Consider the following 15,689-nt stretch of genomic DNA (forward strand, 5'->3'; position numbering starts at 1 on the left):
TTCCTTTTTAAAAATTAATAAACGTGTGTTAATTATGTGTGTGTAATCTTGTCAATGGTTAATTGTTATTATTTTATTGATCCTGACATATTGTACATGGTGGTCTGGAGAGATCTCACCACAAAACACAGATAATGTTCTTACCATCAAGTTTCAGAATAGGTTGATTCACTGTAATTTTTAAACTAAAGGAGCTACAAGTGTTCTGCTGAGCGTAAATTTGGTATATTCCGCACTGGTAAGGCGGAGACAATAAATACCACTGTTACGTACTCTTAAACAATAAACATTATAGGTAGAGCGCGGATTTTTATGCACTTATAAGTATCGTAATATGCCATATAATATGCAGTAAAAATCATGAAAATATGCAAAAAATATGCAGTCAAAATCATGAAAATATTTAAAAAATATGCAAACATTTTTAATTATTTAAAATTTACAGTAAAACTTATAATAATTAATTATTGAAATGCTTATTAAAAAAAATTTAGGGAATTTTCTTAAAACCTTAATTTATTTTTAAAATTTTATTTATTATATGTATTTCAAGTTTTTTTTCTGTGAAGTTGTGTCGTTTATCGGCTAACATATTTTTAAAGACTGAGAACGAACGTTCGACGTCAACCGAAGTTATTGGGGTATATTTGAAGCAACTTAGTATTGTCGGGTCTTGATAAAGATCTTCGAGCTGAACGTTTTCGCCTAATAACACTGAATTAATTTTTTGTAGAATCTTCAGACCTCAATTTTTGTTGGAAAGCTCGTAATTTTGTAGTAAGTGTTGGGTTTCGATCCAGAAATAGAATGAATTTTTAATCGTAATCGATTATTTATTTTATTTTATTTATTTATTTTTTTTTTTTAGGCTTTTTACGAGCCATTTAGACTCTTGGCCGCCAAAACTAATTCCTTCCATTGTTCTCTATTGTATGCCTGTTCCCAGTCTCCTCCAATTTCTTCTATATAATACTTCCTTGACGCTATCCTTCCATCTTTTCCGTGGCCTTCCCCTTGGTCTCTTTCCTCTTATCATATATGTCAGTGCTCCTTTCAATAAACTTCCATCAGCTCGCCACACATGGCCTGCCCATTCTATCCTTGTCCCTTTGATAAATTGGACCACATCTTCTTTTTTGTAAAGCTGGTATAGTTGGGTGTTGGTTCTTATTTCCCATTTTTGTTCCGCATTGTTGAATACAGGTCCGTAAATTTTTCTAAGAATTTTTCTCTCAAATTGACGTAGTTTTTCATCGTCGCCCTTTGTCGTTGCCCATGTGGCACATGCATATGTCAATACAGGGCGAATGTAACTAATATATAGATGTTCTTTTGTTTTTCTTGACAACAACTTAGATTTAAAGAGTGTCGATAGTGCATAAAGGCATCGATTAGCAGCGTCCAATCAAATTTATTTTACAAAGGTTTAAATTAATATATATATATAAATTAATATTTAGTGACTATGAAATTTAGTTTTAATTTTTCTACTTGACAAAATATTATTTTATACATTTTTTTAAATTTTCGCTTCAATATGCAATAAATTTTGAATTTTGTCAAAATATGCAAAAATATGCAATAACCTTTAAATATGCAGAAATATGTAAAAAAAAATTTCACCATTAGCTTCAAATTATGATGATTCGTGGACATAACTGACAACAATCCAAAAATATTAAAAGGAAAAAAATATGCAATTGCATAGAAATCCGCGCTCTAATTATAGGATACCAGCGGCTATATTGTATAATAGATATTAATGTCTAATTACAGTGTAATTCATTCATATATACTAAAATACCTTTAGTATAACTGTATAAACAACTGTTTTCATTAGAGAAACCGTCAAATCGATAAGGTTTGTACATTTAAAAAAAAATTATTTATCAAATTGGTTTATAGAATAAATGCATTTCCATACGCGTATACCCGCGTATCATGTGTTATTCTATAAGTATACGCACTTACAGAAAAACAGAGAAGTGGGTATACGCCCCACTACACCACTGGACATATGAGTACAGTTTAAACAAGCAACAAATATATATATACAGGCTGATTCACCAAGCATGCTAACCCCTTTTTTTCTTTAATAATGAAATTATTCAAAATCTGATTTTTGAAATCTTTAGATATACTCAGAGACCATATTTTCAAGTTCTTAAGATCTTTTGTACCACATACAAAATGTCCTGTGGCAATACTAATTTTTGTTTCTAAAACGAGAACACCCTTTTTACTGTAAATTATTGAGTGGATAATTTTTTGGAGAATTATGATGTATCGAAATCAAAATTTGAATGAGTAGTTTCCTTGTTATTAAAATGTTTGTACAAAGAATAATAGTCATTAAAAATCATTTTACAAAAGTATAAAATACACATACTAAATTGGAATTAGTATTTATGATACTTTGGTTGTTTTTACAAATTATTTATGTTGATGGATTAATATTAATGACCAATGTTTTAAAATCCACCATAGAGGCATAGACCACATATCTTATAAAGCGAAGACTTTTATCCTTAGAACACATAGTTAAATAACTCAAAAACTACTCAGAAATTTATTTGATTTTAATACATCAAAATTCTCAAAAAAATTTACAGTCAAAATTGTGGTTTACATTTGAAAAACATGATACCCATTAAGTGGTACAAAAATAATCTAAAGAATTTGAAATTATAGCATTTGAGCATATTTAAAGATTTCAAAAATCAGATTTTGAATAACTTCATTTTTAAAGAAAAAAAAAGGGGTGAGCGTGCTTGGTGAATCCCACTGTATATAGGTGTAATTGCTATACAATAGGTAAAAATTGTATTTTAATAACATTTATTTATTTAACTAAAGAAATTGAGTTTTCGATTAAACGGTTAAAATTATTGAATCATGGAAAAATGTATTTATAGAAAATAATATGTTTTATAATTTGTAAACTTCAAATCAATACACCTCAAAAAGTCAAAACAAATTCAAATTTCCTCCACAAACCATAGACATAAGTATACAAGATCTATGCTCCGATCTTTAACCGACAACCTTAAACAGTTGTGGAATTATTAAATGGCCACATTTTGGTTGAACGTATTGACACATTTGAAACATATTCGATCAAAAACGCGCCAACACTAGTAAATATAACACGGACATTGTATAAAAGGTAAGGTTATTTACAAAGTCTGTGTTTTGTAACATGGTTAGAAATAACGGTCTACGCAGTGAATTGTTGTGATAACAAGTTTATCTAGACTTTGGTTTATTTATTCGTGCTACACACGTGTTATAACTTAAAATAATTTATATAATTATTAATTTTATTATATTTATATTACTTTAAAATCATTACTTCCACTCTTGTTTTTCAAAATTGTTGTGCTCTTATCTTTAATGTGAGTATGTGATTTCATTCAGTTTTAACAAATTGTTATTAATTGCGCCCACCCCTTCGTGTTTCCCTATAATTTAAACATTACTTCTAGATTCTAGAACAAATAATGGCTACCGAAGCCTCAGAAGACAAAGTAGATTTGGTGGCAAAAGAGATTGAACTCACTAAGTTATTGGCGTCGAATGATCCCAAAACTAGAAGTGATGGTATCAAACAAATTAAACAACTGTTACTAAAACATTCTGGAGATACAAGTGATGGTTTGTTACATTTACTCTTTATTCACTTAATCTTTATTTTTATTATATATTTGATACATATTTAAATATATTAATATTATTTGTATGTTTTACCTCTATGGGATTAAGTAATTTGTCCCACAAATGATATGTGTATTGAATATGAGTACGCTTGACATTAAAAGTTCAATTTTATCGTGTAAATGTTATTACATTTTCTAAATATCAAATGAAATTCAGATTTAAACACCAATAAAATATAAAATATAAATGTTCATATTATTACCTTTAAGAAAAGTAATAAATACTTGGTATAAGGTATTCAGTTTTTAGTATTTTACCTTAAAGGCTAAAATCTGAGATTTTGATTAGTTAAAATCTCGGTTAAATTTGTAATACTATATTAATCAAATCATAATAATTTTATTATATACCTAATCTATAAGTATAGGTGGTGATCAAAATTAAAAACTCATTGTAATTTGATTCTCTAGACCTTTAGTATATAATAGTCTATAAGTAGGTGCACAATTAACATTATTTTGAAAAATGAAGTCAAGAAAAAGTATATTGTCTTCACAATAGCATAATTAAAAGGCTTTAAAAAACAATTACCATTAATGTAGAATGTCTGGTTAATTGTCCGTTAATAGTTAATCGACAGTTAGTGGGATGTTTACCAGCAGAATTCCCCAAGTTAAGTGTCTGTTTACTTTAACCAGACATTGTATGAACGGCGCTTAGGATAATTACTTAAACAATGTGGATAACTGAAAGTGTTAGTAAAGGGATTACTATGTTTAATTCATGTGTTTTATTAAGTTCTACCTCTACTTGAAAGTATAAGATAGATTAAAAAAACCTTTTACTATTATACATTATTTCTTTATTTGAAATTAATTATTAATTATTACTTAATGGATTTTTTTAGCATTTCAATTGAATGATTATTTGATTATTTGGAGAGGATTATTTTACTTTATGTGGATGTCTGATAAACCATTACCTCAAGTAAATAATATTTTATTTGTTTTAATTAAGCATGCATACATCCATTTAATATTGGATACTTTTATTTCAGGATATTTATAAATTATTCATCATTTGTTTTTTTAAGTATTTTGAAATAGTAATTGAAACTTAAAATTGTATTATTTTGTACATCAATTTTCCATAAGAAACATAATAATTATTCAAAATTGTATGTTCTAATTAAAATATTAATACTAAAATATTCTGTAATAATAAATGTCTTGAATTAATAATTACAATTAATTTATAGCCATAGACCTGTTAATGTTGTAAGGTCTATGCTTATATCTAAAGATTATAAGAAGATCATCCTAGTTGTATCATTAAATTCAGTGAAAGCACATGCATCAAATTAGTGGACACTTTTATTTAGCGATACAATTAATATATGTTTATTATACATCCATATATATATATATATATATATATATATAGAATGCTATGTAAGTATTGTAAGTTAATTTGATTTAAAAAAAATTTCAGGAAACTGCTACTGAAAAAATAAGTAATCTTATCCATAGTTGCACTTCTTATCAAGGTAAAATATTATTTTTGGATGCATTTTTTCTTACCATCAAAGATGATTGGATGTCAATAAGTCAGCATCGTATTGATAAATTTATGATGTTGGTGAGACGTTGTTTAAGACAGTTACTATTTACCTTTGTCAATTGTGATTGGAATTTGGAATATATGAATAAATTTAGTGAAGTTTTATACAGAGCTCTCAAATCATTTACTCTTAGTTTAAGAACTCATTTACAAGAAATTTTCTTAGAAGAACTTGCTAAAGTATGTATTTTTTTTTGTTTTATGTACCGGGGTTAGTAAATTGAGTCCCAAATGACCCTAACTCGGTAAATTGAGTCCCGGAGAAAAATAGGTAATAGGTAAGTTGAGTCCCAGAAAAAATAAGGTAGTAGGTTATTTGAGTCCCAGGGAAAAACAATTTATATGCATTTAAAATTTAAAAATTTGCACTATAACATTTTTATTTGTTATTTGTGGACATTCATTGACTGCATGTATATGATTTTGAAAATAGCAACATGCATTTTTATTAATTATATAAGTATTTTTTATGCAATAAAAATGCATGTTGCTATTTTCAAAACCATATACCTTCATGCAGTCAACAAATTGACCACAAATCACAAATAAAAATTTTATAGTGCACATTTTTTAATTTTAAATGCATATAAATTGTTTTTCCCTGTGACTCAAATTACCTATACTGCCTTATTTTTTCCGGGACTCAACTTACCTATTACCTATTTTTCTCCGGGACTCAATTTACCGCTTTCTAAAAGTATCAAACTTATCTCGGACTCAATTTACCTAGCTATTTACCTAGCCCCTTATGTACATCATTATTAAAATTGTTTAATATATTTTTTTAGGTAAGTAGAGGAAGAGTGCCTTCTGAAGCATTAGTCATTATTTTAGATTCATTCCTTCATTACATTTCTGAGCTCAATGACTTTATGTTAATCAGAGAAGTTACACAAAATGTATTTAGAAATCTTCTATCTCAATCACCTGATCTAGAAATGTTAGAAGCTAAGTTTGAAGCTTGGCGAAAAGTGAGTAATTTAACAACTATTTTCTTTCTCAGTTTATTTTACTACATTAATGTTAGTGTTTGTTCAAATCCCAACCTACCTCTTATTTTAAAAATATTTACAAAACTGAATCAAACTATTCAAATATCTTATTAATCTATAATAATTTTCAAACAAAATGTATGCATCAGTAAAATTTTAAAAACATTTTTTTGAGTAAATAATAGTTTTTATAGTAATTACTTTTTTTTATTTTTTTTTAAACAAGACATTCCTAGCCTATGGCTATCTAAATCTAGGGATGTTTGACAGTTTTAATAGTAATAGTTTTAACATTATAACATGATAATTAAATTTTTGTTTTAAAGTACTAAGGATAATATTAGCAATTGGTAATTTTAAGATAACAATAATATTCTGATATTTACATATTTACAATAGTATAAGTAACTGAAGTCGTAGAGTGAAGATTTGGATGTTGAAAAGTGGATTAGTGTAAGAGGTCGTGGGGACAACCTCGTTTTAGATATGTGATACGTGTGTAAGTGATGAGGAGTGGAAATTTATTTATTAGGGATGTTAAGTAATTACTACTTTCAATAATAATGATAATTATATAATATATTATAGTGTATGCATGTTTATGTAGGTACTTGTATTCATATTTCAATAAAATTGTTTCTTAAATTTTAATACCTGAATAAAATACATTTTATTTTCATAGTTTGATTTAAGAAATAAGGCAGATATATTATTAGAACATTTTTAATTTTTCGTTAGAATTTCAATCTATTTATATCAAATCATATATTTAAATGAATCTACAGTTAATATGTAACTATATTATTGTAGTTTCACAATATACTTAAATTCCAGTATTTTATATTTTAGATGGGTAAACCAGGCAAATCTTATAATGACTTAGAATTGGTTGAAGGTGATATAGCAGATGGTGATTCCAATGAAGTAAATGACAGTCCATTAGATCCTCGTGCTGGAAATGTAAGTGTTGAAATACCTCGTATCAAGTTCAATCCTAAAGATGTAGCAAAGATTTTGAATAAATATGTGACTGAAGTTGATTGTACTAGAAAATGTTTATTGGAAATAACTAAATTAGTAAAATGGTATAATCGTTTGGGAGATGGTATACTACCATATAAGCCAAAAGACTTGAAACTAAATAGTCAAGTATTAAAGCGAAAAAAGAAAAAATATTTATCTAAAATGGTAAAAGAAGGAGTTAAAAAGTTAGAAATGGTTGATTCTAAGATTAAAAAAAGTGGCCGTGAAGTTAATGACCTTAAAAGTCTTAAAGAACTTAATAAGATGGGTGAAATAGTAGTAGAACGTGGAAAAATTGGAAAATCTATGTGGAAAGTAAGAAAATTTGATAATGTCAATGCATTAAAAGAGAATTTCAATTTAAATGGATCTTGGACAGTATCAGATGAAACAAAAACTGACGACTCTAACACTGTGTCTGGTAATGATGATGAACCACCACTACTGGTACCTGCAGGATTTAATGTTGAAGTTTCAGAGACTACAGAAAAAACACCAACTAAAGTTCAGAAAAAGGTTTCTTTAACCCCAAATTTCAAATCTTTAACAGTTGATTCATCTTTAAAAGAAAGTAATTCTAATAAACGCAAAAGTAAAAGTCCAATTTCAAAAATTAATGATGGATCTAGTAAAAAAAATATTCTGAAACAAAATTCTCCTCTCATTGGTACACCTAATGCTTTGAATGCGAGTCAGAACAATAGTTGGTCGGTATCAACAGACAATGAAGAGTCTGTGTCTAAAAAGGTTAAAAAATGCATTGAGTCTGCCAAAGCATCACCAGCAGTAAATGCATCACCTTTAAATGATAAAAGTCTTGCACCGGATAGTGGAATTGAGGAAAAAAATCAAACTGATGATTTAGTTATGTCCAAATTAAAACGGCGTTCTGATGAAATTAAAATAAATTCAAATCTCAATGAAAGCTGGAGTGTGTGCAGTGATGAAAAACTGAAATTGAGTAAAAGCAAATCTCTAGTATCAAATATTGCTAATGAACCAAATAAAAAGAATATTCAAAAACCAAACTCTCCCTTTGATAAGATTTCTTCACCTAATATCGTAAACACTAGTTGGTCAGTTTCTGCTGACAATGATGGTTCTGCATCTAAAAAAGATAAAAGTAACGAAACTGTTCAAGTAGAAAAACGCGTTTCATTAACATCTGTGAGTACACCAGATAAGAGTTCCAAGAGCCCTAAAAGCCCTAAAAGCCCTACTCCTGAACAAAGGGTATTACGACGAAGAACAATTATAATTCCCAAGAAAAAACCTGATGGACAAAATGAAGGTACACCTAAAAGAAAAGCAAAAGAAACTTCAGTAACTAAAGCATCACAAAAACGTAGGAAGACAATTGCAGGAGAAGAAATAAGTATGTTAAAACCTGAAGAAATTTCAAATAAGGCACTTGAAAAAGTGGTAAGTTAAAATAATTATAGTACGCATCATGAAAAGTGCCTCTTAAGTACCACAACGCGCTCAGCCTACCTTTACCTTTTATTATCAAACATAGTGCGTTAGTTGCTGTAAGACGCTTTATTTTGAATCATTGAGGTACAACGGCCATTAAGTTTATGATGATCAGAGGCCATTTTTCATGTTGCAGACTATACCTATGTTGTTGCTTAAAATTAAATTGCATTCATTATTTTTGTTTATCATAGCGTAGTGAAGCTTTTGAGGATGGTTTTGGAACTCCTAGAAAAAGTTCAAGGCTGTCAATTAAAACTGATTCTGCTAAGAAAAGAGTTGAATTTCAATTGAAAAACAATGTTGAGCAAGGTAAAAAATGTTTGTTTCATCGTTATTGCTTATAATTGAATCGATAGTGAATTATTTTAATATTTTTTTTCCAGAGTTTATGGAGTATAGAACATCATTAGTGACTAAACCTCAAAATCCACATGATGCTACCAAACAGCCAGTTCAAGGAGTTTTGAAATTGACGCCAGATGCAAACCGTATTAATCCATTTTATAAATTCACTAAAACTTCTGCAAAAAAAAATTCTAGAAAATCTATCATTTAATTAAATTTTAAAGTACCTGTTTTTATATAAAATGACAACACCATTGGTTGTAATCATTTGTAATATTTAATTTATATGACTTTTATTTTGACCAACCATCCCAATGTATTTAAACTTTAATTAAAGAATAACTTAAAATTATTGTATAAGAACATGTTTTATGTGACTTACCTTTATGAATAATACCTAAAAGCCTAGGTATTAAAAAGTTTATTGTTTAGGAACAACTTTTCTAAATTTAAATTGAGTAAAATCATGCAAATCACCAGTCCACCACTTATCATTGTAGTTAATTTTTTCATAACTCTTCGGCACACTAAATGCTGATAATATAACAGAACTTCAGAAATCTCATCAAGATCAATTACATCCTTGAAAAGACATTTAAGTATCTCCTATTTTGTTCCTGTTGGTGGTTTTCACGGCAAATGTGATCTTTAAAATTTTTATTGGTAGTTACATTTTTCACCAATATCTGGATATCAGGTATGATGTTCTCAGTGAAATTATTACACCTTTAATGTTACATTTTGTAAATTTTAAATATTAAGTTTGGATTATTTAGCCAGAGTATCAGCACAAAATGCTGTTGTTGATGGCTATATTCTTTCCATCATAAATCAAGAATTATGATTTGTATAAATATAAATTATTTTTATTTAATATTGTCCATGAGAACAATAAATTTTACAAAAAATGAGAAACATATATTATACAAAGAATCATCACTGCTATTTAACTCGTGACAACTATTATATCGTGGTAAATTTATATTTTGAATATTTGAGCGTTTTTGTATTGTTTTAACATTAATGCTGTTTGATTTTTGAAATGTGAACAAATGTTCCGAATGGGAACAGGCGGACTGTACTCAATAAATGCCAAATTAAATAACTGTTTATGGTCTTCTTGGAAAATGGATTTGAAAAAATAGTTAATTGCTATGCAAGCATAATTGTGGAATGATATTCCCATTACTCCTACACAGTACACTGTCGCAAACAAATAAAACTAATCTCTTGGCGCTATGTGAAAGTTGACTATTATTCCCATGTTGCTTAGAAGGGAATTGAAATGGTGGGAGGGTTCGTCAGAGAAAAAAAAATATTTTGCAAATGTTTTAAATGTTTATAGATACATAATTAATGCTATTTTGTACTGTTCGTTTTGTGATGATGGGTGAACGGTTTGATCAGAGTAAGTCTTACTCAATGGTTTATAATATACTTGTCTATGGTTTTGAACCTCCTACCATCCAATCAGCTGTCTACAGCATAGACCTTATACTCATAGACGGAGCAAGCTAGTAGTTCCCGCGGTAATCGATGGCTGCGTTGCACATGTTGTTTCATACTTCTGCGCATGTGCGTAGGACAAACCAGGTTGTGCATAAAACGCTTATTATTATCGTATCGTATTATCAATAGTAGAAATATGTCATGAAGCAGAAAGAACTTTTCGATCTTTTAATGTTTTTTTACCAAATATTAAACACAAAATGTTTAATAAAATAAAACACAAAATATACCAGAAACCAAATATTTTCAATGAATATATATATATATATATATATTTATGTTGACTACCTTTATGTAAATTGTATGAATTTAAATTTTCTATAAATAAGCATTTTAACTTTTAATAAAAATATGAATTTTTGAAATATCAAAATCGAATTACACTAAAATTTCTTATAATCAAATACCTATATAGCTATAATACATGGATTAAATTTTAGTATAACTATACCTACACCACTTAAAATTATAACTTGCGTTAGACCATAGACAAATATATATTCAGTCTAGACTATTTTTTATAATAATTAGCAGGGCTTTGGACTTGGGACTATGTGCTTAAAATCACAAATATATGTACCTATTTAAGCATCCAACAATATAAAATGTGTGTTAATGTAAGTTATTCACAATTTTTAGAAGACATAAATCATGAGTATGCTTTAAATATCAAAAAATCTATCACCGTTAACTTTTTTTTACTTTGGTTAGGTATAATATATTTATAATGGTTTTTGTCTTTAAGTTTCATTAGTTTAAATGCTGTCCTTAAAAACAAATACTTATACAGAAAATTGAATTTCATAATTGTATTAATAATTTTTATACATATACAAAATGAATTTATTATGTAAATAATTAAAAAAATTCCAATTTATAAAAAAAGATAAAATATGCAGTATAAATTTTTAAAAATATGCATATATAGGAAAAAGTTGGAAATAGGTAGGTATGCTTAAATATGTGCAAAAAACTTTTAAATTTCAAATCCAGACACCCCAAAACAAATTTATAATGAATCAGATTTATTCTATTTGCTTTCTGGACAAATGTTTTGCAAATTTGAAATTTGCAAATGCATAATCCCGAGCCCTAATAATTATTTTACAACATTAATATCTTAATAATATAAATAAATAAACATATTTTATGTTATCAGAAATGACAACACTGCTAAGGTGATAGCTATGACTGCACCACCCAACCCCGCCAACCAGTGATGCTCCGTCTATGAGTATAAGGTCTATGGTCTACAGCTCGTTCCAGTTTACTGATAACAGTTAACGATCGCCGCCGCAACAACGATAATGCTATCATATCCATATGAGTATCATGTGATCGATCGATGGATGTTTATTAGTTGGTGTTTTTTAATTTTTTTTCCTCAATATTTAACAAATTAAAAAACCAAATAAATATTATTTTTTAAAACAACTAGCTTGGCTGGCCGGGCCGTAGGTTGGGTACCACTGGTCTAGTAGGGCATAGGCCATAGATCATAAACGAAATAAACAGTAATTGTGCAGTAGTGCTGTGTGCATTTAGTTTTAGTAGTTAAGTGGTTAAGTCACTGTAGCAGCTGCTTGCTGTCTACTCCCATCGAGTGACAAATCGCAACCCGCTAATTGTCTGTTATCGTTCATTTTGTTCCCTTTTTTGTTTATCGTCTCTCAGTCAATTAACTCGTAATAATATATAACCAAGAGGATAGGTTTGGTTTAAAATTTGTGTTACTCGAGGTATGTAATTGTGGTGACGATGGGCTGTGTTTATAGCAGTAGAAAAACTTTACCACCTTTTTTCTTCAAAGTAAGTACTATCAACATCAGTGCTCCCGATGAGTCGTTTGCGAATTTAAATTATTAACGCGTACCTCTAATGGCTGCAGGTTATAAATATAGACGACAATGGCAGAGAAAAATACCATGGCCAAATGGAAATCGCTACTTCCAACCTGATATTGCATAAAACCGGAGAACCGTCTATAATATGGCCGTTGAGCACGATTCGCCGCTATGGATACGAAGACTTTATGTTCTGCTTTGAAGCCGGCCGCTCGTCTCCATTTGGCCAAGGCATATTTGCGTTCAGAAGTAAAGACGCTAAAAACATTTTCAACGCCGTCAAAGAAAAACTACAGGTAAAATTAACATCCGTTGAATATAACTACTAATAAACATTAAGTAGGTAAATCAAACATATTATTCATTTACATTTCAACGATCAAAATTAAACTAAACGTTTAAATAAAATTGACAGAGCAAAATATAGCATTGAACGCGTGGAGTGACCTATAAATTTACAATAAAATGCTATTTGTATATACCCTGTTTCAAAAGAGAACATAACAGGCGGCCACGGGCAAAACCGGTTTTCTTACTTAAATCTGGTATATTTTCTTTTGAAACAGAGTATAGGTAGAATTTATTGGTTTTAATTTTCTTGTGAGTAACTGTTAACCTGAATACATCTAATACAAAATTGAGTTATGAGGTTAAAATATAATTTAGATGAGGATTCAGACCTGAGATTTAAAAACTTGTCAAATGGCACTGCCATTAACGCATGATATTATCTCAAAAATTGATATTAATCATACATTAATATCTATGTTTTAATTAAGAAAAATGTACGTGTTTTAGATTGAAAGTGAAAAAGATCCAGTCAAAGATATCGCTTCTGAAGTACGTAATTATTCTGGTCAGTCATATACAAGTACTAATACAATTGAAAAAGTCTATGACGAATTCAATTTCAATGGACAAAGGTTTTGTAGCGAGTCAAACAGCAACTTTCAACCTCCTGATCTCATGCTGGACCCAGATACTGCATTTTTACCAAGACCTTCATACGTAAACATGCTGAACGACAATGAAGAAGACGATTTGTTCAATGATCCATTTGAGTTACCCAAAGATACACCCACTTATACTGAAGTGGAAATAGCTGCTTGCACACCTAAAAGGAAGAGTGAGTCGTTACCTACTTCCCCCACAGAAATACCTAGTTATACAGCAATTGATTTCAATCAAACAATGCATTTAAGTCAGAAAATGCTTAGAGGAAGCGAAGATGCTGGCATCAGGAAAACTAGGCATGATTCTACGATGAGCAATCCTTAGTGTTCTTGGAACCAACACAATTTGGAGACCAATTATAAATATATATTCAACCAAATGTGTAGCACCAGCATATTTATGAGGATCTTTATTTGCTCGTTGTCTACATAAATTATTTCTTGTTTTGAGTCATAATTTTGCTTCCCAACTTTTTATTGTTTTGGTACCTCCTTTTTTTTTTTTTTTTTTTTTGAGAGAGACTTCTTTAGATCAAAATTAGTAATTAGTCGTGTTAAGGTCATAAATTAATATTAAAATCCTAAGGAATATTAATAATTCCCAATAATATAAGCTGTTAATTTATAAATTCACTAATTTAATAATCATGCCAAAGTTAATGTGATGTGTTTTTCACAACACAGATTTTTTTTTAAGATAATTATGTTAAAATATTTTCTCAAAAATTGGGATAAATAATGACTGTTATAAATTTAAAACGTTAGTTGTTACTATAGGCATAAGATCTGTTAATTGTAACCAGTTTTGCCAAATAATGTGTACATATTTAATATGTATAACAGAGGCACCGAAATTTCAATGTTATTATTTGTTTTACACAATTTTGTGCCACATACATTTCCTAAGGTTGTTCAGACTGAATAATTTTGTTGTATTAAAACATTGTTGATAATTCATATTTTTACCTATACATATGATAAAACTATAAAATCAAAAATGTATAATATTTTGGTTGAATTAAAATAATCATTTGAACAGTTAAAATAACAATTTATATAAAATATAGTTTTATACAGTATACAGTTAATACCAATGAATTAATGTTAATTATACGATATGATTAAGAAATTGATTGTCTCGTATAAAAGAAAATATATTGTTAAAAAAACATACTTTGGTATGGTAGATAAGTTATTTTTTATGACTAAATGCCATAATATATTGTTAGTTATTACTGATTATTATAGATTTATTTATAAGAGATGATTAAAAATATTTATAATTAGAAATTATGCTTACATTATATTCCATAGTAATCAATATCCATAGACCATGTTTGTGAAATGTATTTATTTTTTATAAATCAAATAATTATAACCTCTATAATATTAGATTTATTATTTATCACGTAAACTTGTTTTTGTAAATTTATAATTAATTGGTATTCTTATCAATTGCATAGACATTAATTACTAATTAGTCAATGGCACGAGTGCACTACTGTTATCTTGTAAATATTTTTACAAGAATAATTAAATGTTTTATGTCTGAAGACCATAATAATGATAATTTTTATTTCGCAGAATTTGTGGTTTGATTTTTTTATTGCACTTATTAACTAAACGCAGTAAAACTTCTGTAGACATTTTCAACACATAAATCTAGAACATTTTTATTACATTATTTCGTTCCTATTTGAATCCTCCAATATGAAGATGAATTGTATCAATGTCAAATGTATAACTAATAATTCAAGTCCGATCATAAGGTTATTATAACAGTAAATACAGAACATTTGAATTGGTGCCGAGCCATTCGGATCAGAACAAAAGTTACAATCTGTTTGATCCGGATTACAAAAGAGTTTTGATAATAATTATTAACAATATTAATCACCGTATATTTGTACTATTTAGGTTGATAATATTGAAAAAATAGCTGATTATCTCAAAACCAATGAAGCCAAATTTAATTCAAAGTTTTGGATCAATAGATTGAATCCTGATAAAATGGATGTATTCAAAATTTGGAATAAATAATTGTAATTCATAATACGGATTGATCAAAATAATGTTTTAACACTTATTTGGATTAGACTTATGGTCATTTCTGTTTGTCATAGAAACTACTAGTATGATTTATTATTTAGTTAAGTTGTTTAATTGAAAATTGTTTTTACAGAATTGTAAACAATATAATATGTATATTATTTTCATTATTGATTGTTTGACGTTCAAAAGTTAGAACATGATTTTTAATTAGAATAAAA

General features: G+C 28.3%; 2 protein-coding genes across 3 annotated transcripts; both read left to right on the forward strand.

The window, feature by feature from the left end:
• The first annotated feature begins 3,261 nt into the window (after window positions 1-3,261).
• Window positions 3,262-9,476, forward strand: LOC107166953 (ribosomal RNA processing protein 1 homolog). Of its 2 annotated transcripts, none has more exons than XM_015515814.2 (8): window positions 3,262-3,395; window positions 3,486-3,654; window positions 4,565-4,644; window positions 5,149-5,457; window positions 6,066-6,248; window positions 7,119-8,714; window positions 8,960-9,077; window positions 9,152-9,476. In XM_015515814.2, the coding sequence occupies exons 2-8, from the start codon at window positions 3,501-3,503 to the stop codon at window positions 9,322-9,324; spliced, it is 2,613 nt and encodes an 870-aa protein (XP_015371300.1). In that variant the 5' UTR covers window positions 3,262-3,395; window positions 3,486-3,500; the 3' UTR covers window positions 9,325-9,476. The 2 variants fall into 2 exon arrangements, with proteins under 2 accessions (XP_015371300.1, XP_089085159.1); XM_089229033.1 differs by having other exon boundaries at window positions 3,275-3,399.
• Window positions 9,477-11,948: 2,472 nt separating this feature from the next.
• Window positions 11,949-15,005, forward strand: LOC149054752 (uncharacterized). The gene is made up of 3 exons (XM_089228927.1): window positions 11,949-12,431; window positions 12,511-12,762; window positions 13,265-15,005. The coding sequence occupies exons 1-3, from the start codon at window positions 12,381-12,383 to the stop codon at window positions 13,742-13,744; spliced, it is 783 nt and encodes a 260-aa protein (XP_089085053.1). The 5' UTR covers window positions 11,949-12,380; the 3' UTR covers window positions 13,745-15,005.
• The last annotated feature ends 684 nt before the right edge of the window (window positions 15,006-15,689 follow it).

This window comes from Diuraphis noxia, unplaced genomic scaffold (assembly GCF_037042655.1).
Source record: "Diuraphis noxia isolate RWA-SAM2 unplaced genomic scaffold, SU_Dnox_SAM2 contig0005, whole genome shotgun sequence".
NCBI classification, from domain to species: domain Eukaryota; kingdom Metazoa; phylum Arthropoda; class Insecta; order Hemiptera; family Aphididae; genus Diuraphis; species Diuraphis noxia.

What these genes read in the sequence shown, in the direction of transcription:
- LOC107166953 (XM_015515814.2), top strand. Translation starts at nt 3,501, where the DNA reads ATGGCTACCGAAGCCTCAGAAGACAAAGTAGATTTGGTGGCAAAAGAG. An exon ending in TCTTAGAAGAACTTGCTAAA is followed by an intron (nt 5,458 to 6,065) that starts GTATGTATTTTT and finishes ATATTTTTTTAG; the next exon opens with GTAAGTAGAGGAAGAGTGCC. An exon ending in GAAAAACAATGTTGAGCAAG is followed by an intron (nt 9,078 to 9,151) that starts GTAAAAAATGTT and finishes TTTTTTTTCCAG; the next exon opens with AGTTTATGGAGTATAGAACA.
- LOC149054752 (XM_089228927.1), top strand. Translation starts at nt 12,381, where the DNA reads ATGGGCTGTGTTTATAGCAGTAGAAAAACTTTACCACCTTTTTTCTTC. An exon ending in TACCACCTTTTTTCTTCAAA is followed by an intron (nt 12,432 to 12,510) that starts GTAAGTACTATC and finishes TAATGGCTGCAG; the next exon opens with GTTATAAATATAGACGACAA. An exon ending in CCGTCAAAGAAAAACTACAG is followed by an intron (nt 12,763 to 13,264) that starts GTAAAATTAACA and finishes TACGTGTTTTAG; the next exon opens with ATTGAAAGTGAAAAAGATCC.